The sequence below is a fragment of the Typopeltis vanoorti genome, chromosome 7 (genome assembly GCF_054136105.1).
Source record: "Typopeltis vanoorti isolate ZY-2024b chromosome 7, IOZ_Tvanoo_1.0, whole genome shotgun sequence".
Taxonomy (NCBI): domain Eukaryota; kingdom Metazoa; phylum Arthropoda; class Arachnida; order Uropygi; family Thelyphonidae; genus Typopeltis; species Typopeltis vanoorti.
Window position 1 is genome coordinate 134,761,519 of NC_143555.1, and position 26,364 is coordinate 134,787,882.

The 26,364-nt window shown below is 34.5% G+C and overlaps 1 protein-coding gene across 1 annotated transcript in view; it reads left to right on the forward strand.

Moving 5' to 3' along the window:
* Positions 1-4,901: 4,901 nt before the first annotated feature.
* pths (probable ATP-dependent RNA helicase DDX47) overlaps positions 4,902-26,364 on the forward strand; it is a 107,117-nt gene continuing 85,654 nt past the window's right edge. Inside the window, exons 1-2 of the mRNA XM_090396151.1 lie at positions 4,902-5,032; positions 17,368-17,461. Of these exons, the coding sequence (XP_090252277.1) occupies positions 4,970-5,032; positions 17,368-17,461 (157 nt within the window). The 5' untranslated portion in view covers positions 4,902-4,969. The remainder of the gene's footprint in view (positions 5,033-17,367; positions 17,462-26,364) is intronic.

A 26,364-nucleotide genomic window follows, 5' to 3' on the forward strand; every position in this document is an offset into this window, starting at 1 on the left:
TTGAAATGCATATAGTCTCAGAAATTTCACATACTTTGACTAACCGGTCATCCAATACCATGTCGTGCACTTGATCAATGATTTCTGCTGTTGTTACACTTTTTCGACGTCCTTCACGTGGATCATCTTCACGGCTGGTATGACTAGGTTTAAACTCGGCAGACCATTTCTTAATTATCGAAAACGAAGGAGAGGAGTGCCCATAAACGTTTATGCACTTCGAATGAATTTCCTTTTGCCTTAAACCTTCTTCTACAAAGAAGTTTATAACAGCACGAATACTTTTGCTTCAGACAGCTGTATAAAACTACTTGATAGAATATTATGGGAAAAGGATGAAGAGGCAAAAAAACCAAAGACATGGCTTGAAGATAGAAGATCATGGACAGGATCACATCTCTATGCAGAAACAAAAAGGAAAGCCACCAACAGAGAGAACCAGAAGGACATTGTGGTGCGCCCTCTCGTTCAGGAAGCTACATGAAGAACAAGACTTGATAAAATGATTTGCAGTTTCACATGGATGCTTATTACAGATGTACAACTTAGAAAAAAAAATTGTGCCGATAGTGTTACCATCTATGGTCGAGGCCGAGAACGTTTCAGACCCCCTCCTCGTATATATATATATATATATATAAAAAAAAATATTTTTTTTTATTCCCGTATACGGGAGTAGGCGAGGCCATTTAGCCCTATCTAACTTTTGGAGACTGAGTGGGCAGTTCAATCTCCACTGGTACCAATCAGAGATAGATGGCCCAAGGCTATCACTAATTAAGCGGTACTCAGTGAAGAGAGACGGCTCAAATGTGCCGCCATCTCGTGGTCCCTAACCCTAACACAATATATTTAATGTCTGAAATAATGTGGGTTCTACGGTCGATTTTCTTGAGTTTACAGGACGAAAAACCCGAGTTTCCGGGAGGAAAAACCTGCTTGCCCGTGCCAGAGATCGACTAACTCGGGAACCGGTCGAAAAAAGGCTTAGAAAAATTTCCTCTAGTCGCCGACTAGACTCGAAACCAAGACTTCCTTCGTGCGGCCAAGCGCTGTGGTTGGCAAACGCCACATCCACTGAGCTACACAGGCTCTGTGTGTGTATATATATATATATATACACACAGATACATATATATATATATAGATGGCCCAATATATATATATATATATATATATATATATATATATATATATATATATATATATATATATATATGTGTGTGTGTGTGTGTGTGTGTGTAGAAATTTTTTTACCTTGGATATAATATACGTTAAAGATACCAAGCTATTTTAAATATAAGCCTGGTTTTAATCCATTTCCCAAGTAAGCAAACAGAAGTAAGTCAAGTTTGCGCCTGCAAGTAGTGCAAGTCTAGATGACCCGCACATAGTGCAAGTCTTATGCAACTCGTGGTAAAGGTGGAACAGGCTCTGATCACTATTCTTAGTATTTACTCTTAATGTAAAGCACGTCTCCTTCAGGAGATGTATGATGCTATGCATTAACGGCAAGGGGCAACTACCCAGACCGGTTTCGACCTTAATTGAGGTCGCATCAGTGGGAGCCAGGCTTAGAAATACGAAAGTTTAAGTGATACAGAGCTTATAAATATTTTACCAAAACAAGTTACCAAAGGTGCTTTGACTTATTATAAAAAATCTCCAGATGAGAGATAGATATAGAAAGTTTTTTACCTTGGGTATAATATATGCTTAAGATACCAAGCTATTTTAAATATAAGCTTGTTTATATTTAAAATAGTTTATATTTAAAAGCTTGTTTATATTTTCGCCTGTGATACTCAGGCGAAATTTATACTAATAAATAATATTTTCCTTGAATTAATTCTGGTATTATAATTATTTAAATATGTCTACTCATGGTAATTCCTTGTTGAAACTACTGTGCATAGATCTGGGTGCCAGGTCATGAGGAGGAGGTGGAGAGGATCCAGAGGCGCTTGACCAAGATGGTAGCTGGTCTTTGGTATGAAACTTACGAGAACAGGTTGAAAATTTGTAGGTTAGAGAAACTGGTTGATAGGCGGAAAAGAGGTGATGTGATTGATTACGGATCACTGAGAAGTTTTTATAAGATTAATTCAGAGGAAATTTTTCAGAACAGGTTTGGTGGTAGGAGAGCTTGAGGCCATCAATGGAAACTGAGTAAGAGTGTAATTAGCAAAGGTGTTAGAAGCAAGTTTTTTGGGAGAGTAGTGAATGAGTGGAGAAAGTTGCAGTCTGTTATAGGTGCCACGAGTATGAATGAGTTCAACTCAAAGTATGATAGACACTAGGCAAATATTGAATAACTATAGAGTAACACGTATGCCACAGTAAATAACCTTTTTATTATTATGTACATAGTTCGGCTTATGTATCATAAGACATCATTCGTACAACGTCCGCGCGGTTAGACTAGTGGCTTTGCGCTTCGCAACCATATGCCTGTGGAAGGAGTGTCCTAGGTTCGATTCCAATCGCGAATGTGAGGAGCTTCAGGATCTTCCTAAGCCATAGCCAAGTTAGCCGGTCTTGAGCGTGGACAGAAGGGTTTTTCCCCACTTTATCTTGGGTTTTTCATCCCGCAAACAGGCAAACCGGTCCAGTGAACACACGGATCTACAGCTATAAATATTTAACCCCCATGAAGGGGCTCAACTCGCCCCAATAGGGACAGGGGAGAAAAGGGAGCGAACTCCATATGGATAAATAAATAAATTGGTACAACTAACGAACAACAGTAGGAATTGAATATTTCTTACATAAGTACAGTTTCACACAAATTAGCAAAAGTTCTAAGAAAGTACAATATCAGAACCTTGTTCACTCCACTTCCAAAGATCCGTTTCTTAATAAGCCACCGAAAGCCTTGTCATCATCAACTCAAATACCCTGGTGTATATAAAATATTGTGTGATTGTGATATTCTTTATTTTGGGCAGCCAGACAAATCTGTCGAATTGCGTATGGAAGAACACATGAGGGACATTACTTACAAGAGATAGCGAGCCAGTGCATTATCTAGTCATATCCTTTTCTCAGCTAATCCTAATGATGAAAACCAAAGTCACAAAGTCTGCGGGGAAAAATCTACTAACATCTTTCGTTGCAATGATGAACTAGAGAGAAAAATCGTGGAATCTAGAGAAATCATCTTCAATCCTGATCATCTAAATAATAACTTGAGCTACAACCTCCCAGATTGTCATACAGCTGTAATCGTGTACTGACGTTCACGAGAGGCAACTAGCACGCACTTTTCCAACAATACAACTAACGAAAAAACAGCTTTAAATACAACCGCAACGAATTAGTGTCAATTATGTATAGAGACTCTATATGATGTTCATAGTTTATTTAAGCTTCAGTGTTTTAGTGTTTTTTCTTTTTTCTTTCTTTTATAATCTCACCTGATGAAGGCTGTTAAGCCGAAACTAGTCGTGTTTTTATATTAAAACCTTTTTACTTAAATCTCGGTTCTAGTCATTCAATTCTTTATAAAAATATGTATGTTAACCGAGTTAATGATCATTCTTTCATATATATATTATTAAATTTGTTTTCATTTTTCTCGGTTTCTAGTCATTCAATATTTTTTTTAAAAAAATGTATATCAACCGAGTAAATCAATCTTTCCACACACACACACACACACACACACACACACACACACACACACACACACACACACACACACACACATATACATATATATCAAGGAAGTCACACGAAAAATATAAATAAATAAATAACAATAAGGAGAAGAACTAATATACTTGTTATTATTTATTTATTTATTAAAAAAATCAGCTAACATCTATTTGTTCCCGTATAGGGAGTAGGCGGCGCCGTTTACCCTATCTAACTTTATTTATTTACCCTATCTAACTCTATTTATTTATTATTAATTAATTTATTTATGTATTTATTATTAATTATTAATTATTTTATTATCTTTATTTATTTAATATTTTAATATCGGTTTATGGCATTCAATTCTTTAATATATATATATATATATATATATATATATATATATATATATGTGTGTGTGTGTGTGTGTGTGTGTGTGTGTGTTAAAAATACCAAGCAACTTTAAACCTGGTTTTACTCCATTTCCCAAGTAAGCAAACAGACAAACAAGTCAAGTTTGCGCCTGCAAGTGATGCAAGTCCAGCTGATCCTACAGGTTGTGCAAGACCAAGGAAACTCGTTGGTAAAGTTGGAATAAGCTCTGATCACTATTCTTAATATTTACCCTTAATGCAAAGCCCATCTCTTTGAGAAGATGTATGATGCTATGCATTAAAGGCAAGGGGCCACTACCCAGACCGGTTTCGACCTTTTATTGAGGTCTCATCAGTGGTAGCCAGGCTAGAAATACTAAGATTTAGTAATTCAGAGCTTATAAGTATTTTACCAGAACAAGTTACCATAAGGTGTTTTAACCTTATTAAATAAAAATCTTTGGAGGAGATATAAATGTAGAAAGTATTTTACCTTGGGTATAATTGTTTGTCTGTTTGCTTACTTGGGAAATGGAGTAAAACCAGGTTTAAAATTGCTTGGTATTTTTAATATTTATTATACCCAAGGTAAAATACTTTCTCTCTCTCTCTCTCTCTCTATATATATATATATATATATATATATATATATAATAAAATAAAATATTTTATTTTTATTTTATATATTTATATTTATATAATAAATACAAAATATTAAATAAATAAAAATAATAAAATAATTAACAATAAATAATAAATTAATTAATGATAAATAAGTTCTTCTCCTTATTGTTATTTATTTATTTATTGATATATATTTTTTGTGTGACTTCCTTGCAAATTTTTAACAAATTGTTGTTTAGCATGCAGCGCCCTCTGGTCTGTAAACTTCCATTTCGTTTCTTTTAAAAACTTATGATGGATCATAGAACTTAAATCGTGAACGTATAGTGATTATGGCCAGCGATACGGAAATTTTAGGTGATTCTGCCGCAGAAGAAGTGACATTTAAATCCTTAGTAAGCGCACATTTTATTAGTATAATAGGTCGTCATACTGTATTAAGGGAGCGCAATTTTTCTGGTATTTTTGCGATATAATCAAAGCACGTGTATAAAACATGTTGAGTTTTGAAAAATGACATTTTATTGTTTATGTACGGGGGTCACAATAAATGATGTAGCGCAGTTAAAAAAAAAAAATAATATATATATATATATATATATATTGGGGAAGCTCCTCCTGTGCATGGTATTATTACAACACGAAGGGTCTGTGTGCTTGATACGCTTTTGTAAATTGTAGAGTAGTATTAGTCTACACATGGAACTGGTGTGTTATGTTCTGAAACCGATCGTCAGCGATTTTTTTTTAAAAAATCATCAATTTAGAATTACTTTCAGATGACGTTAATGCTCTTAATGATACCAGCTTCTAAGTATTTTTATTTAAATGTGAATTGATAAGATTTTTGATATGTGATCTCTCTTCTGTAGCCAGTCAAAACATGCTTAATACTGTGAATACTTCAAAACTTTTGCAAATTTTTCCCTTGAAAATCTTGCGTTGAAAGCCATTTAAAGCGTGAATGTTAATCCTGAAGTGCAAAGTTAAGTTTATAATCGATTGCTCATAAAGAGTATTATATTTCTATTGGATTAATTTAAATTTTATTATGATGTTTTATCCGAGATGGAATTATATTTATCTTTTTATTAAAGCTTTGCAATTGGAAAAAATGCACAATTTCTTTCAAACTTTTGGGAAATCTAATTAGTAATTTTTAAAATTGTCCTTTGTCTTTTTGTACTCCTTTTAGAGAAGTTACATCAGCGAGTATTGAAAAAATAAATTCATTGCTCATATTCTGAACAAAATTTGTGAATATGCATACTTTATAATCATTTCCAGATATGTACCCTGAATGGGATGTACATAATACTGTGGTAGAACAGCAATCCCTCGATTAGTGCGCCTAATGCGTTCTTTAAAACAAACGCATTAATCGAAAACTCACTAATAGAGTATAATAACCTATGAAAAAAAGTATAATTCGTTCCTCAAATTTCTTTTTTTTTTTTTTTGCCCTTTAAAAAAAAGAATTAGGGTATGTCTCAGCGCCTAGTTAAAGGGAAACTATTAAGCTGAAAGACAATAAAACATATTCAATATAAATCTATTATTCTGGCAGGCATTCTGTTTCTTTTTTCCATACAATTGCATCTTCTGCAAATTTTCCTGCTTCTCTCTTCACGAGGGCCAGTCCCTAAGCATTGCTACTTAAAAGTTTCGATTGTACGAAAAATATTTTCAAATTGTTTCTGTGAAATCTCTTTGGGCTTGTCAGTGATTAAATTTTCATCATATTCTTCCTGCTGTGTATCTAAATTTAGGGTCGAAATCACCCAGTTTCTCAGAATGAGATTTAATTAACTTAGATTCATTAGAAAAGCCTCTAAAATCATTTGCACATTGTGCAAGAATGTGCATCTAAATGGATTGCATATTGCTAGCAGTAATTTCATTCGACTTTGCAACTTTATAACCTGGCTGAGATTTCTCTGATTTAGCCAGAAAAATCCAGACATTGGCTTCCAAAAAAAAGGCCAGTTTCATCGCCATTAAATTTTTGTTGGTCACAATAGCCCCCCTTCTTACAACTTTCTTCAAATCTTTGGATAATTTGCAGCCACCGCCTTATCGGCACTTGCAGCTTTGCTTGTGATTAGAACATTATGTAGACTATTTCTCAAACCACCCAGCACTAATGTAGAATTCTTCTTTTCCATCATTAATAGCCCTTTCTTTCAAGGTTGCAAAGAGACTTAATGCTTTTGATTTAATAAGGTCAGTTCTTAGCAGGATCTGTTTAGATAGTATAGAATGTCATCATCATCATCATCATATGTATCAAGGATTTAGGCCTAGCATGGTCTATTCCGGCCTTAGAAGTCATCGTTGAATCGTTTAAGAGGACATCCTGGTTTTCTTTTTCTAATGGCTTGTACTTTAAGGCTTGTTTTTGGTAATCTTTCTATTTTCATTCTTTGAACGTGTTCCATCCATTTATGTTTATATTTTTTAATTTTTTCTATTACTGGTTCTTGGTTTAATTCTTTCATAATTTCTTCGTTTCTTTTGTGATCAAATAGGGTATACTTTGCAGTTTTTCTCATAAACTTCATTTCTGCTGTTGTTAATCTTTGTTTGTCTTTTTGTTTTATTGTCCAGATTTCGCTTCCATACATTAAGACCGGTAAGGCTAATGTATTGTATACTTTTAGCCTCGTTTGTTTTTGAACTAGGTTTGGTTTAAATATAGAGTTAATTACACCTGTTATTTTTAAATATTTTGCAATTTTTACATTTATATCTTTTTCATTTTCATATGTGATCATACATCCTAGGTAGTTAAATGAATTCACCTGTTCTAAGATCTTGTTATCTATTACTATTTTAGTTCTTGCTGGATCTTGTCCTTTAAAGGCCATAGTTTTTGATTTTTCCGTTGATATTATCATACCATAATCTTTGGATATCTCATTTAGATTTAAAATAGCTTTCTGTAAGTTATCTTCAGAATTTGTAATTATTATTTGGTCATCGGCAAAGAGGAGATTGTTTAAGTTAACTGTATGTGAAAGTTTAATTCCTTGATGTAAATTTTTACTCCATTTTATTATTTCATTTAAGTAGATATTAAAAAGAGTTGCTGAGAGGGGACATCCCTGTCGGACCCCTTGGCTTATCTCTCTTGTATATGATAGCTCGTGATTTAATATTATTTGTATTCGATTATTTTCATATATACTTATGATAGCTTTTAGGATATTATTTGGTATTTGTCTTTCTTTTAATATGTTAAATAATATGTTTCTTTTAACTTTGTCAAATGCTTTTTCAAAGTCAATAAATGCAATATGTGTTTCTAAATTATATTCTCTTCTTTTCTCTATTATTAATTTTAGGCAAAAGGCTGGGTCTATACATGATCGTCCTTTTCTAAATCCATTCTGTTCCTCTAGAATAAAGTTTTCGGAATATTTCATTAGTTTGTTATTTAAGATTCTGCTATATATTTTGTAACAGGAATTTAGTATACTGATACCTCTATAGTTTTTAGGGTTATCTCTATTACCTTTCTTAAAGATAGGAATCACAATTCCTTTTTTCCATTCTATTGGGGGGATACCAGTTGAGTAAATTTTATTTAAAAATAGTAAGAGTCTTCCTTTGAATCTTGTTCCTGCGTATTTATGTAGTTCTGAACCTAGCTTATCTTCGCCAGGTGATTTTCCATTTCTTGTTTCTTTCAGGCTGATTTCTAATTCTTCTTCAGTTATTTCCTTTTCATTTTCGTTAATTGTTTGCCAGTTGTCTTTTTTAAAATATTTGTCTGTCCCCAGTTCTGTGTAGTAATTTAGAAATTCTTCTAATTTCAATTCAGTGTTTTCTTTGGTATCTGCATTTAAGTGTTTCAAAATCTTACATACATATGGTCTTATTTTATATAAATCATGTTCTAAATTAGGAAGAAATTTATTCCATAATTCTCTGTCTTTTTCTGACTTCTCTTTTAGCTATGGCTCTTATTCTTTTATATTCTATTTCATCTTCTAATCTTTTGCTGCTTAACCATTTGTGATAGGCTTGTTTTTTCTTTTTGATTATTTCTTTGATTGTATCATCCCAGATCTTCAGTTTTTTTTTTCTTTTATTGAATTTTTTGGTCTTTCCTAAGCTTACATTTGCTGCTTCATTTAGTATCGTTTTTATATCAAGCCATTCAATTTCTATTTCTTCATTTTGTTTTATTTTATCTAGATATTGGTTAATTCTTTGTTCATAGAGCCATTGTACATTTGTGTCATTCAGTAGTCTAGTTTTATAAACAAATGTTTCAATTTTTCTTTCTGTTCTTGTTACTTGTAGCCATTTAGGTGGTGATCTTAATTTTATTTTAACAAGGAAGTGGTCACCTGCTTATTTCATATCCTCTGTGAACTCTAACATCTAGTGAAGATTTTGATGTCTTTTCATTTAATATGAAGTAATCTAATATTGATTTCCATCCTCTTGCTGTCCAAGTATATTTATGTATGTCTTTATGTTTATAGAAGGAATTCATTATTTTTAGGTTATTATAAACTACAAAGTCAATCAATTTTTTATCATTTCTGTTTAGAGTGTGTTCTCCATGTATTCCTATATTATTATTAATTTTCGTGTTTCCAATTCTTGCATTTAAATCTCCTGCTAAAATTATGTAATCATTTTTATTAATTTTATTATATATGTTTTGTAGCTGATTATAAAAATCGATATTATCCTGTTCTCTTCCTTCTTCTGGGGCATATAAACCAATTATCGTTAAATAGCCTCTATCTATTTTTATTCTAGCTTCTATTATTCTTTCATTCCATAATTTATAATGTTTTAACTGTTTTGAAAGGGAGTTATGAATCCAAATCATGACTCCTGCTTGTGCTCTTTGGTGTCTGTTGACTCCACTGTATATCACATAATTTGCAGTAACCACCTTATTGGCACTTGCAGCTTTGCTTGTGATTAGAACATTATGTAGACTATTTCTCAAACCACCCAGCACTAATGTGGAATTCTTCTTTTCCATCATTAATAGCCCTTTCTTTCAAGGTTGCAAAGAGACTTAATGCTTTTGATTTAATAAGGTCAGTTCTTAGCAGGATCTATTTAGATAGTATAGAATGTATAGATAGAAAATTTTTAAAATCTGTAACGTTTATTTTTAAGACGTATATAGGCGCACTAATCGAATTTGGGTATCGAAAAAAATGACACACTAATGAAAAACGTACTAATCGGGGGGCGCATTAATCGAGACACGATCTTGTTTTCTGTATCATTAATTTCCTCTCAACAATTTTCCCTCCATATTAATTTTATTTCTCAAGATTCCAGTATTATGTCTTACACATACTTCTTTTGCATCAGTTGTGTAGATCAGTGCTTCCCAAACTTCTGGATGTCAGGGCCCCCTTTGCAATAATTAAAATATTTCATGCCCCCCCCCCTCGAAAAAAAATCGTAATAGAGAGATATTATAATATTTATTGTATTTATATTCAATACAAAACATATACAGCGAATATTGCAAAAATCAAATGCATATATTACATTTTTTGCCTCTTACTGTTTGGTTCAGAAGACGATGTGGGCTGTTCTGGTAAAATATGAAATACTGTCCTTTTTTTTTTTTTTAGGCTGTTTCTGCTTCTGATTGTTCGCAGGAATTTGTTATTATTTTTTATCAGCCACTTATCCATCTTCGGGTTAAATTTTTTAATGTAGAATAGATCAAATAATATCGCCACTTATCGATACTGGCACACTACAGACTGATAACATGAAATTAGTGAATATTACCTGAATAAGGGAATCCCAGGACCAGGAAAGTTTTTTCTTTTGTGACTTTTCTCCCTTTACGGTAATTAAGCCTAACGCGAAACAGACAGCAAAGGCAGTTGATTAAAACGTGCATATAATTGGTGTGGTATTAACAAAAGATCGCGTGACCGAAAGATAAAACGCATAGCTGACAATTGAGTTGAAATGCTAACTCTCTTCAACCGAATTCCATATGTGAAACTGCCATAACATTCATTATATATATATATATATATATATATATATATTACTTAGTTTTAACACTTTTACGAATTTTAACACGTTCGGTTGAATTTTATTGCTGCCTTGAGAAATCGAACTCGCACACATCTAATTAATAACAATAGTTTTTAGTTAGATACTGTGTTTGCCCATGCAACATATGGTTTTGTTTCAGTCTATATAGCATAGTTTCTGTATGAGGGGACATGTGATTCATTAATTAGTGTTTTTATCCCAGTTGTCTCTAATTGCACTATTTGTTGAGAAATATATTACACAGACTCCTCATACCTTATTCACTGGCATAATAAAAGTACTTGTTTTTATTGCTTCTGCAGTTTAGTGGCTGTTAGGGAGGGTGTTGTTTACCACTGCAAGAGAATTACTATCTCCTCACATGAACTTGTTTAAGCTTTTTTTTCATGTGTAAAGTATATGTGAAACTTTTATTGGTAACAGAAAACTAGCTCTGATGACAGTGATAATATAAAATGAGTTTTGTTATGTATATAAAGTCAATATCAACAGTCCCCGATTACGAACGTGTGATGAAAGGGACAGGAAGATTTGGAGTTTCCCTGGAGAGCATTCGAAGTAAATACAATTAACCACTGCTTTGAAATGAAACATATGAATAAGCAATATTTACTAATATTCATTAAGCGCCGAAATATGCAGGAAGCAAAGTTTGTGAACCAACACCAATGTGTGAATTTTTCCATTAAAATATAAAAAATACAAAAAAGAAATAATAAATAATAAAAGTTAAATACGTTTCTTTTAAAATAAAAAAAATCTACTTAGTCTTAAAACATTTTAAATTTGTTTTCATTATTTCACGGTCCCCCTAAACAAAACCTACGGCCCCCAAGGGAGCTGCGGCCAACAGTTTGGGAAGCGCTGGTGTAGATATAGGTCTTTTCTTGGCATCAGACAAGTGTTTTGTTAACCTTTTCTCTTCCATTATGTTTAAGTGATCATATCACTTCAGATTAGCTCTGCTCACAGCCTCCTGATTACTAATGGTGTAAGTTCCTTCTTAATGATGCTGTTATTGTCATATGTTCACTGATTTTTCTATTTCTCAAAACTCTCATGGCTGTTGTCTCTGGTCTTTGACCAACTGTTATTTTTAACCCAGCAATCAGATCTAAGTTAAAATCAGTGTGAATACTGTTTTATATACTGTAAGTTTAGTAGTTTGATTAATTTCTCTCTTCCATATAAAACTGTTCACTTGACCAGTGCTGTACTTCTGCACAGGTGCATGAAGCTCTAGTTTGAGGGTCCCAAAAAACTTAAGGCCAATTTAACGCGTTCGCTGCCATGTTGCTTCAGCATAGTTCGTTCTCATACGCCAAGCAATTTCACTTCTTCAAGGTCAGTACAGATAATCTCGTTGCTGGTGGTTATCGACATACGAGTACTCGTAGCTGGCTTGTGGGGCTCATATACCAACTTCTTCAAGGTAAGTACGGATAATCTCATTTGGCGGCAATAAGCATCATACGAGTATACTCGTATCTGGCTTGTGGGGGTTCGCATACCAACTACGAATATACTCGTAGTTGGCAGCGAATGTGTTAAGGGCCTCAAACAATGAGGAGGGTCCCAAAGGACTCTAGTGCCTTGGGCCCTACCACTCTTGGGAAAAGTAAGTACAGCTCTGCACTTGACTCTCCAATATGTCGGCTTTGCTTATTCTCTTGTCTATTTCCAAATTTAATTTGTCATCGTCACTAAACATGGAGCTAATTAGCAGAAATATTTTACTTGTTCTGTAGGTTCTTCATTGAGAATGAATGCAACTTTTGTTTTCCCATGTTCTATGCGGTTTTCATAATTTCTCTTCTATTGCAGATTTTCTTTCCAAATTTATTACAGCAGTTATTGAATTTAGTTAAAGAAAAGAGTACAGTTCCACCAATAGTATACTGCTGCTAATCTTTTCATCCCAAAATGCATAACTTTACATTTTATCATATTAAATTGACATCCATTCTCCTTAGCCCAGAACTCCAATTATCCAAAATCATCATGCAAGATTTTGACATCTTCTGCATTCATATTGCCCTACCCAACTTTGCATCATCAGCAAACAAATGAACTGTTCCTCTCAGATCCTTCCCTATATTGTTAATAAACAAATTAAACAGCAGTGGTGTCCAAGAACAGAACCCTGCGGCACACCATTAGTCACAGGCTGTCTTTTGGACTCTACTCTTGAATAAACTACTCTCTGATATCTCTCCATCAACCACCCACCTATCCATCTCACCAACCCTATATCCATTCCCATATGTTGCAGTTTACGGATTAGAATTCCATGTGATATCCTGTCAAAGGCCTTAGCCATGTCCAGCAGTATCACTGTAAACCCATTACCCTTATCCAGTTCAGCCGTCACCTTGTTATAAAACTTGAGCAAGTTACTGAGGTATGATCTACCCTTCACAAAGCCATGCTGTCCCCCCGTACAGTATCTCATTTTCATCAATCCATTCCTGTATTTTTCCCTTGACTACTTTCTCCAAGACCTTGACAACGACTCCTGATATGCTGATTGGTTGGTAATTTGCAACAGTAGTCTTGGATCCTCCTTTATGCAGTGGAACTATTTTTCCCTCTTTCCACACCTTTGGAACTAAACCAGACTCGAGACTCAGATTAAACATGGTCAAGGGCAATGATAATTCTTTAGCCGCTTCACGTAACACCAGTGCCGGTGTACTCCAATCCCACAGATGTATTCACATTAAGGTTCTGAATAGAATATTCACCTCCACTTCATTCATCATAATTCCCATATAAACTAACGGTTCCTTCATTTTTTCAATGTCTCCACCTGGATGATATACTCTTGCAAAGTGCTCACTCAGTAATTCCACTATATCGACTGATTCAGTGACCTCCTTAGCATCGACATTCCTTAAAATCATTATGCCGTGTACAGTTTTTTTTTTTTTTTTTTGTTTGCAGCTTATTGAAAGAACTGTTTGGGATTCTCTTTAGCTTACATAGCTAGTTTCCTTTCATAATCCGCTTTTGCTTTTCTTACCATACTCGTTACCCTTCTGGCCTGTGCTTTATACCATTCATGTGCCTGCAGGCCACCTTTTTCTCTTTAAATTCCTTCCACAGTTTATTTTTTTGCAGCTCAAGCTTAATGGTGTTATTCATCCATTTAACCCGTACTTGTTTTACTATTTGGACCCTAGGTAGACAATCAGCCATAACCTCCTGTAAATGCTCCTTGACCACTTTCCATGCTCTATCGACATCCAGCCCTTGCAGTTTTACATGCCATGGCACTGAACCAAGGAATCTCCTAAGCTTGTCATACTTGCCATCATGGTCATTCCACATATACCCTGTCTTAATTGAAAATTCCACACCTTTAGCCACCTCTCAGGTCAAGACCTTATGATCACTCTCACCAATAGGTGGCAACATGATCATATTCGTTACAGTCAAATTCTCAGATGCTATTACCAGGTCAAGCACTCTCAAACCTCTAGTATTTTCAATTATATGCTGTCTCAGATAGTTATCCCTTAATAATTGAATGAAATCCAGTTCCTTCCTCACATGTGTCCTCTCCTCCTTCCAATCAACGCTACCATAGTTGAAATCCCCCATAATAATTACCCTCCTTCCACTCATTTCATCAATTTGTTTATGCATACTATCTCCACCATCTATTCCATCACCTGGTCTATAGCAGCACCCAACTGTATATTTTGTTCTGCCAGTCTCAATCTCACACCAAATTGCCTCAAATGAGCTCTTTTCGCTATCCTGCAATACAACTTCATCAGCTGGCTGCAGTTCATCAGCTATCAACAATAACACTCCCCCCATTTTATTCTCTCTGTCCCTCCTAAACACACTATAACCTACACATTCTATCCCACTAACTATATCATCTTCCATCAACCATGTTTCACTAATGCCAATAACCTGTGGCCAGGAAGAGCCAACCAAGGCCAAAAATTCTTCCTTCTTGTTCTTATACTAATACTCCTGGCAATAGTATACATGAAATGCACAGGTCCCTTTGTCCCACCCCTATCTTGATGCGTTATTCTAGCTATCCCATTCCGATTACTTGTCCTTGGGTAAATTATCGGGTACATTATATACATTCTTACACTCAACTGTCTCACATGTGTCCGCATATCCACTGCAGGCCACCTTTCTCTTTAAATTCCCTCCACATTTGTTTCTTTTTTTGCAGCTCAAGCTTAACTGCATATAAATTCCTTTAGATTTTGTTTATCCAAATGTTGCAGTGCTGTGTTAATGACTATTAATTCTGCATGGTATGAGTTACATCCTATACTTTTTAGTTGTTTTTAGTTCTATATTTTGAGAGCCATAGATGGGTATGCCACTCCCAGAATTGCCATTTGGATTTTTGGAGCCATCTATGTAGATCTTTGAGTGAGGTCCATATTCCATTATTTTTGAAAGAGCTAATGATCCCAAGATTTCAGAGTTTTGTGGGCTTTTTTTTCCCTCATGTTTCCCTATTTCAAAATTGATAACTATATTTTTCCTGTCTTGATTTGAAGGAAGTGCTGGGTAGTTGGCTATTTTATTTGAACAATCCAAGGGAATTTTATTTTTAATGATTTCATGCATTGTTGATTTTTTCTTTATTCTGTTTGTTGGTTGCCAATTTTTAAAAAGTTCACTTGTTCTATGATGTACAAGGTTGGCTCCTTTTTCTACAAATTTAGTAAGATTTTCTTGCCACCTAGTTTTTAAAGGAACAAGGTTGGATTCAAATTCTGCTATTTTTCCAGGAGTTGTATTCCTTAGTCCACATATGATTCTAGCTGCTTTTTTCTGAATTTTTATAAGCTTGTCTAAACTGGTTTGTGATGTTTGCATCCAGATAGACGATGCATATTCCATTATGGGTCAGATAGGCCAAGTGGTTAGCGTATCCACTTTCCAGCCAAAAGCCTATGGTTTGAATCCCGCTGTGGGCATTGATGTTTGTGATTGTCTATGGAAATATTGGTGGTGGTCGGCGATAGATAGCGTTGGTGTAGTTGCGGTCAGTTGGTGGATTGTGAGTGGTGGAGCTGTAGAGTGGATGCCCTCCCTTGATGAGTCTTTGGACTCCCTGGAGGTGACAAATAATAATAAATAGTCTAATTTCTTCCACTTATTGTCATGTGTTAATACAATTTTAATATTGTATTCCTGAAGATTTCTCTGTGACTGATGAAATATCAAAACAATTAAACCTGTTTAATTATTTCTGTGCTGTATTCATTCCATTAATTTGTGAGCATCACTCCACACATTAGAATCTGAGTAGGATTTTAGCAAAAGGACTTTGTCCCTCATCTTCTTGTAGGGTGTGAGAAATGTAAATTTCAGTGTGCTGTTTGGAGAGGGGAGGATATCCAGCTGTCCACAATATAAATTTTTCTGAATATTCTTGTATATCTAAAATGAATTCTGTATACCATTTAGCTCCCCAACTTCTATTTAAATTGGTGTTTTTCTCTGGATTCCTTGGAGTTCAGTTGACATTGATTAATGCCCTTTGGCTGGAAGGACATGGATTCCAATTCAGTCTTGGACACAAAGAACCTTTATAAGGTTACTTAAGTATAAAGAGCTAATAAGCTTCATTTCGGCAATGAAAACATTACTTAAATTAAGGGGATATCAAATCCCACATAGTTTTAAAACCGAATAAGAAACTCAAAGATTGGAATCAGAGAGTTTCTTGCCGAATATAGTAAACTATAAAGTATCGGCGACATTAGCGTTAGCCAATGCAAGTGATATCCTAGTACGTAGTACAGTTCCAATCTTTGAGTTTCTTATTCGGTTTTAAAACTGTGGGATTTGATATCCCCTTAATTTAAGTAACCTTTATAAGGTTTTTGTATGTTTTTCCTGACTGAAGGTGAGTTGGGCACCTACACAGGTTGCAGAATTTTGTGTATTATGTATGCTAATTGCATGTGTTCTTATGGTCAGTTTTCATTCTGCTAGATAGGCAAACTGGCCATAAGAACACTTACTGGTAATTAACATGCATAATAGACTGTCCTCATAGTCCTATTTGCATCAGCCATAATTGAAAACATCCCAATCCAGCCATGATGTTCTCTCTCCTGGGTATTTTCACCACTACTTCTTCATATTGCATAGTAAACATTTTAACTTCGTCTTGCTATAAATAAGTTTGTTGTATTGATTGAAACAGTATTTTAAATATATATTTTTAATATGCTTAATTTTAAAGAACTAGTCTATATAATCAACTCCACGCATGAGATTTCCCATGTGGGAAAGGTATTTAGGAGAAGAAAATATAGATATTGAGAAAACGGTATGGGAACAACAGTGCTGTTCCAAGAGCAGAGGTATAGGAAATGAAAGCAGAAGATGAGAAGTTGGTTCAACAAGCTTGGAGTTGAACTGTATATGAGTGTTGACTGGCAGCTGCTTGTGTTCATATAAATGGAGAGATGATAGTGGCAAGTTCTGGAACAATGCCTATGGGAAATACCTACAGAAGAGACATAATTTAGCAGTAGTGTCTGGGTATGTGACTCAAGGGAGTTAGTTTGGAAAGGGTCATTAAGCAAACTGATGCTCCTTCCTGATGCTTTATTGAAATTTTATTATTTTTTTGTTCCTTTTCAAATTAAAAAAAAAATTCATTTGTTTCTAGGGAGTAGTTGATGTATTGTGCGAGGCTTGTGAACAGCTACAATGGAAGACTCCAACAAAAATCCAGCAAGAAGCCTTGCCAGTTGCATTGCAAGGTAGGTGTGAAATTAATTTTTTCTTTTAATTGTGGAATGAATCATTTAATTTACTTAGACTTTCAAATCTTGAAATATTTCATACATCACTTGCAATTTTAAAGAAGGATTGTGGATCCATTTTTATTTTAAGAACAACTAATCAAAACTGTAAATTAACTTTTCTACTGTTATTTATGATTATGGTGATATGGTTATATACTTATAATAGAAACTCAATGCAGGTACTTTCATTTTCTGAGTTGCTATTTAGAATGGTTAGAGGACTTGTTGTGAAGTGTTTAGTTATGTGTGAAAGTTTCTACATTGAGCACTTGGAATTTTGCATTGGATTCTAAGTAATCTTTTTTTTTTTCACTGGACTTGTTCTTCATCATGTTTTACTTTTCAGTTATCCCATTAATTTTCTTTCACATACAGACAAATTGGCCTTGAGAACACATGCAATTTACAGACAAAAAATACTAGTGGCGGTGGGCAGCAGATGGCATTGATGTAGATGGTGGTAGTGGCAGTTTGCTGTAGTTGGTGGATTAAGTGGCGTAGACAGAGTTTAGACTAAGTATCCTCCCTCGATGAGTCTTTGGACTCCTTGGAGGTGTTATGTAATTATAACAACATTTCAAGGATCCTTTTCTAAATGTTCTCTGTCAATCAAAAGATACGGATAAATATAAAGATTCTTTAATTTTTTTTTTTTTTTGTAATTGTTTATATGGTGTGTTTTTTGTCTTTATATTCATAACATTTATAAATGTTGGTATTGAAACATGTTTCAACATTGTCTTAATCTCCTTAGATTCTAAAGATTTGTAATGTGGTTTGATAGTTGCACTTGTATTTATTGAAGATGGTAAATCATCTGTCTTCCAGGAAATGTTTTTTAATAAACTAAACAATCATGTAAAGAGAAATTGAGCTAAAAAAGACTTTTTAGCTCAATTTCTTTTTAGCTCAACATGTTAAGCGCAAACTCATATGGTAACCTAACAAAAATTAGTCTATTCGGCAGTATATAGATTATTTGGAATTATTGTTTCAACTCCTCTATAACGAATGCGCCCAAGTTTGAAAATAAAATAAGCGCATGCACTATCTTTACCCTTCTCCTTTCTGGTAGCCAATTGTATGGTAAAACCAGTAGCCAATCAAATGTTTTATGAAAGATTATAAAAGATTTTATTCTTATTATATTTTGATAGTTAAAAAATGTTTTTCTTATGTAAGATAAATTAACACAGTTGATTGTGTGCAAATGTTTAATGTTTAGATCATGAAATATTTGTTTAAAAATGATAGCCTTTATAGGTTGATTGTCCTCTCATACTTTTTGATTGGAATTTGGACATAAGCTGTATTAATAAGTTTTTATGTGAAATACAGCTTTTTTTTTTTTTTTTCCCTTTTATTCTTTTGCTTGACAATGCGAGCCCTTTATTAAAATTTCCATAGCTCACCGCTGCTTATGGATGAAAGAAGCTATTGTAAATTGGTAGTGGCTGCACTCCGGTAAACTATGTCAACCCACAAGCTAAATAAGTGAGGGTAGCCAGTTATGGTGATCTCAGGCAGAGACTGTATTCAATGAATTGGCTGCAAACAGTGTCTGTACTCCATGTTAGGAGTGGCTGAATTCAGGTCATGGAGTGGTGGGTGACATTTGACAAAACTTAACTATTGAAACTGAATGAACTCAAACCATCCTAAAGTTGCATGCTGGCTCACTTCCACTATTAGAGAACCAAGATAGTGAATGTGAAAAATATTATTGGAACAAAACATCACCTAGTAGACAAGAAAAACATGAATGTGGAATGTAAGAACCCTTCACCAGGAAGGAGTCTTGGAAATATTATTGCATGAATTGGAAGGGAAGTGATTGGACTCTGCGAAACCAGATGGACTGGAAAAGGAGAATTGCACCATGGACAGTACAAAATTTTAACTTCAGGTAGAGATTAGCACTTATATTAAAACCCAAGCTCAAAACTCTATTGTCTTATAATCCTATCTCGCCTAGGATAATTAAGCAAGATTGAAAATATCAATTGGATCACTGACTATTATTCAGGTATACTCACCAACTTCAACATCATCAAAAGAAGACATTGAGGAGTTCTATACAGTTCTATAAAAAGCAGTACAGCAGACATCAAGCCAAGATCTCCTAATTGTAATGGGGGACTTAGATACAAAAGTAGGCAAAGACCGGGATACCTGGCCAAGAGTAATTGGACAGTTTGGGTAAGGAGAAAGCACTGAATGTGGGAAAGACTGCTAAACTTCTGCTCAAATAGTAATAGACTAACAATAACCAACACTCTCTTTAAACAACCAAAAGAAAATGGACATGGATACCACCAGACAGACAAGCCATGAATATGTCGACTATATTATTGTAAACCAAGGATGGTTTCAATAATATAGTCAAATCAAATATCCTAAATTGCAAATCCTTTGCTGGAGACTGTGGATCAGACCATAAGCTAGTACTAGCAAACCTAAGAATAAAGTTAAAATCTGAAAGCACTTTTAGAGTCAAAAGGAGACTGAATGTAAGCAAACTACAAGACAATAATATTCTAAGAAAATATCAACTAGAACTAGATAAAAACCTGAAGGAACCACCAAAACAGAATATAAGCATTGAACATTGGTGCAAATTAGAGGAAATAACATTAAAATCGACAGAATTACAATATGTTACACAGAAAGAGAAAGTAAAAAGGATTGGATCTCCAATGAAGTATAAAAAGGTTAAGTGACCAAAGTAAAAGCATGAAAGACCAAAACTGGTGAGATCTTTCTGAGCAATAAATACAAAATGTTATATTCAGGCAATGACAATCAAGGAAAAGAAAGAGTAGCCATAGTATTCAACACAAAATACGAGGCTAATCTTCTTGAATGGCAGTCAGTCTCAAGTAGAGTAATGTGGGCAAATATGAGAATGGGAAACTGGACAATGAGACTTATTTGTGCCTATGGTCCCACAGAAGGTTCTACTAAGGTAGAAGTGGAGGAATTTTTTGAGGCTTTAGAAAAAGCAACTGACACAATGAAAAAGGAAAAGTTGGTCCTTGTTGGGGATCTAAATAGTAGAGTAGGAAATGATTGAAAGAAAGCTAAACAGTGTGTAAAACTAGCTAAACAAAAGTCATGGGAGGACTTTGGCAAGAATATAGAAAATAAATATCAAGAAGGTGGCAAAATATTCTGGAGGTTGTTGAAGAAGCTTAGGAATGGAGGAAAGAGTGCTGTAAAAGGAATTAGAGATGATAAAGGTGAAATGAAAACAGGAGAAAAAGATATCCTTGAAGTATGGAGTAATTACTTTGAAAAACTGCTAAATGAAACAAGCAGTGATGACAGCACAGTGATAAAAAACACTGACCAGGCATGCAGTCAGAAATACATATCCATACTTGAAGTAGAAAAAGCCATCAAAGGCTTGAAATGTGGAAAGGCAGCAGGAGTAGATGATATTCGACCAGAAATGCTGAAGTATGGTGGTATAAGAGTCTTACAGTGGCTGCACTGCATAGTTCAGAAAGCCTGGACAGAGGGACGAATTCCCGATGATTGGAGTAGAGCTCTCATAGTACCCATATATAAAAAGGGAAATAAAACTGAATGTGAGAATTACAGAGGTATTTCCCTACTGAGTGTTCCTGGCAAGATCTATGCAAGTATACTTGAGAAACAGTTGAGAAGAATTGTGGAAGAAAAGCTTGGTGAAGAACAAGCTGGATTCAGGCCAAATAGAGGCTGTCATGATCAGATCTTCACTTTACGACAAATAGTCGAGAAAGCACGGGAATATAACAAGGATCTGTATTTAAGTTTTGTCGATTTGGCAAAGGCATATAACAAGGTGCCAAGAGAGAAGCTATTCAATACGCTGCAGTTATATGGTGTCAATGGAGCATTATATCAAGCAATACTTAGTCTTTATTTGAGTTGTGAGTCAGCAGTTAGAAATGAAGGAAGTACAGGAAGATGGTTTAATGTTAAATCTGGTGTGAGACAAGGATGTACATTATCCCCTCTGTTATTCATTATCTATATGGATCACATTATGAAGGAAAGTGGTATTAAACCTGATATCAAAATTGGAGATGTTAATGTCAGCTCTTTGCTTTATGCGGATGATGTTATACTTCTAAATAAATCCGCTACAAGTCTGCAAGATTCTCTGACTAAATTCAATTGCTGTTGTAATAAATATGGTATGAAGGTCAGCAATAAAAAGACAAAGACAATGAAAATAGGCAGAATCATTGAAAATGTCAACTGTGTTGTGAATGGAGAACCTGTGGAACAAGTAAAACATTTCAGCTACTTAGGCACGATTTTTACTGAAGATGGTAAATTAAATATAGAAATAGACAACAGAATCAGCAAGGTATGGTGGGAAGACAATTGAATAAATTCATATGGAATAAGAGAGAAATTAGTCGGAACACTAAATTAGCTGTATACAAGACTGTGTTCAAACCAATTTTAACTTATGGATCTGAGAGCTGGGTCAGAAGTAAAACACTTGACCAAAGACTAGAGACCGCAGATATGAGAGTCCTGAGAAAGATTAGAGGCGTGAACAGATGGCATCAATGGCAATATCATATTAAAAATGAGGATATTAGGAAAGAACTTGACATTGTCAGCATCCAGGAATGCGTTAGCAGAGCTAATCTCAGATGGTATGGTCACTTAAATAGAATGGGAGAGGAAAGATTAGCAAAACAAGTGTTCTCTGCCAGGTTGGCAGGAAAACGACCCAGAGGAAGACCAAGATATAGCTGGATTGATACGGTACAAAGTACCTTAGACGATAGAAATATAAGATCTGATAATGTTGGAGTCTTGACAAGTAACAGACTGATTTGGAGGAAAATTGTAGATAGGAAGTTAGTAATGATGTAATTTTTTTCATGTAGTACTGTCATATCCTGTACACCCCTTGAGGGTACATGGCAGGAATTTGATGATGATGATGAGTAAAAGGATGAAATTAAAACAGAACTATAACAGAAATTAATATAGATTAACCAGAGAAAAATAGAAAACTAGTTAAGAGACAAGAATAACTGGTTAAAAGAAAAATGCAAAATGGCAGAGAAGCTATCAAAAGAAAATAACCTCTGTGGATTATATAAACAAATAGATCAAATTAGTAAGACATGGACAACAAAAAAAGATGATCAAAAACAAAGAGGGACAATTTTGAAAGTAAAACAAAAAGAATGGCCAAATTGGAAGAATACTTTAAAGACTTCTATAATAAAAACAGCTCTCAGGATATTATTATTCCAGACACTGAAACAAATATCTTTACCAAAGAAACAATAGCACATTGTTACGTCCCTATCTTACGATTGTTTTGTTTGTTTTACAAACTGCCTTCGTCTATATTCTCCTAACTTCTACTTTCAAAACATCACCAAATTTTTTACTAATATCTGAGTTATTGTTCTCCGTAGTATCCCTAGTATTTGTATTTTTACTGCGCCCTTTGGGATATTTAGTTTAGGATATTATATACATAAACAGAGAAAAAGAACTCAAATATCTGAAAGTGACTATTTCAGTTGCGACACTTATTCTTGGTACTCAACATTAATCTCTTAAACTTCCTGTTTCTTAACATTAATTCCCCGCGTGATTAGGCTCGAATGTTTCTAAGCGGTGCATTGGATTAGCAATATCAGACAACTTTTTCATCATTAAACAAAAGGTTTATTATTTCTCTAAACATAGTACATATCAAAATACTCAACTAAATTACTTACACACTAAAATTAGCTTAATACACGTAGTTGGGCTATGATTCGACAAAAGTTACTACGACCATGCCGCCACAAAATTTCATACAAAACATGAATTCACTTAGCATGGACAAATTATATTACTACACTCTATTAGATTATTCAACTTCAAGTACACTAACAAAATCATTAACTACTCTAACACATACTTATGACAATTCCGATTTTCTACACAGTACATCTGGCATTCAAATTCCTCAGGCTACTTAATTATTCAATTCACACTAATCTAATTCAATATTAACAAAACCATTTACTTCATAAACACACAACTATGTCATTAACTTTCCTTTTACAATGTAGTAGGCACTCAAGATTCTTTGGACAATTAAATATTCACAAATTATCAACACTAGCTAGTTTACTTTTAACACTCTCTATCAAATTCTAAAGTCCTATTATAATTTCTCCCTAATCACTTTAACAGTTCCGTAATATGACAATGGTACCTATCACAAACAACTTCTAGTTAACATAAGACAAAGTTCACAATACCTTTCTTTAGCTTCACTTACGGGCCTTTACCTTCTACTGAATGGACTTGCTTGCATAACTTCTTAGCAATTCAGGGCTATATAAACATCTGTGCCACCGGCTGTACTATCCGAAACGAGGACAGCGATAATTTCACAGCTTCCTATGACTCTTTGGTATATTTCACTTTCTACATAGGAATACGGGAATAGCTTTCCCGCTCACCTTCGATTCCTTGTTGTGGCATGAGGATATCTCTCCACTCAGGAACACCGTGAAGTCCACTCGAAAACCAAACTAAGGCCCAAGAGAGCCTACTCCTCGAAAAGAACCAAAAAAGGACTAAAAAGCCACGAGGGGGGGTTTACCAACCCTTTTATAGCTGCTCCCCTAACGGTGCTCTTTCTTACTTCCTTTTCCCACCTCCTACTAGTTTTCCGTCTGTCTACCAATTGGGTAGCACTTGGCCGCCATACGTCATTTTGATCGGCAACTCGTAACGAAGTTTCTATCCGGGTATGGGCCCTAAGCGATATTCCGTTATTTCTCTTGTTAGCCTCTATCTTAACCTCCTTTTAAACCTTTTCTCAGAATTCTACTTAATGCTTAATCTGTAGCTTCTTACATGGCGTATTTCATGACTCATTCTTTTATACTTATGGACTTAACTCTTTCATTCTTAATCGCATAACTATATTAATTCTTAGTTAGCTACTTATTTAATACAAATTCCTTGTTTAGTCATAATACATCTTAATACATTCTTTTCTTTTGCTATTTTAACTAAACAATAGACCTTTACATTTTACTCAATTTATACTGGATGCAAGAATATTTTATTATTCTTTTCATGCAGGGGTTTTTATTTATGTTATTTGTTTTTCATGTTACACCATGATAACTGAGAATACTATATTCTCAAGATATCAGGTGTAACAACATGGCATAGATAAATTTAAAACTAGGAAAGCACCTGGTATTGATCAGATACACGGGAAATTCTTAGCAGCAGGAAAGAAACAACTTCTGGAACCATTTAAAAACATTATTTGAAAGGATCTATAAAAATGAAGCAATACCTGGTGATTGGACCAAACCAGTTATAACTCCTATATACAAAAAAGGAGATAAAACAGAATGCAATAATTACAGTGGCATTAGCCTCCTCAGTATTCCAAGTAAGGTTTTTTAATGAAAGTACTCCAAAAACAAATTAAGCCATATATAGAACTAGCATTTGGAGATGAACAAGCAGGTTTCGGGCCAGGCCAGGGCGAAGCACACTTGATAAATTTTTCACCTTAAGACAACTAATGGAAAAGACGCTAGAGTACAACTAAAGTTGCTATATAAATTTCATAGACCTTTCATCAGACATTTGATTCAATCGTAGAAGAGAACTATGGAGAAATGAAAGAATTTGGAATTCCCAACAAAACTATAAGAATAATAAAGAATTCATAAGAGAGATCTGAAAGTGCAGCACGAGTGGAGGGTACCAGTTGATTCCACACAGAGTGGAGTAAGACAGGGATGCAATCTGTCACCAGACCTGTTCAGTCTTATACTGGAAGAGGCAACCAGTAAGGCCTTAAACAAAGAAGACTCTGAATCAAAATATATGGGAAAAGTATAACATATTTAAAATTTGCAGATGACATTGCATTACTTGCAAGCAAGTAATGTAATGTCATCTGCAAAGTAATGGAAGATCTACAATGAATTTCTGATAAAATAAAGGAAGAATGTATAAAATTTTGATTAAACCTAAATACAGACAAAACAAAAATTATGCAAATAAGATAAAGAAACACCAATCTGGAAATTGATAGTAAGAATCTAGGGCAGGTAGAAAACGTCGCCTACCTCGGAGGAGTAATTAAGTACAACGGCAAAATTACAAAAGATATAAACAGACGAATTAGCCAAGCATCCCAAAATTTTGGACGACTAAATAAAATATGGAAGTCAAGAGACATCAAACAAGTAACAGAAGTAAAAATTTGAGACAATAGTCCTCTCAATACTTCTCTATGGAAGTGAATGCTGGAATCTGAAAAAAGTCGAAGAGAGAAATTAACTATTGAAATGGATTGGCTAAGAAGATTACTTGGAGTTCCTCTGCTGGATAGACTAAGAAACGAAGACATAAGGAAACGACTAAAACAAGAAATTATAATGACAGACAAATTCCCAGAAAGAAGACTCTGATGATTTGGCCATGTGACCAGAATGGGAACAGAAAGATTACCAGCTAAAGCCCTATATACAACGATGGAAGGTAAAAGATCCAAAGGGTGGCGAATTAGATGGATAGACAAAATAAAAGAGGACCTGAAAACCAATTCATAACAAGAGACACCAAACTGGACAGAATTATTTGGACTCTCCAGGGGACAGACAGAAGTGGAAAGAGTTCATTTAGCCTCATCATCCACAGAGATGATGGAAGAGAGAAGAAGAAATCAGTATAATTATACGAGCATATATAAGGCAGGTTATTGAGGTGGAAATTTGTCTTGGGGTTTTCTAAGCCTTCTCTTACCTGGGTCTGCTGTCAAGTAAAGTTGTTGGGAATTGAAAGAGAAGGAAGTTTGTCTT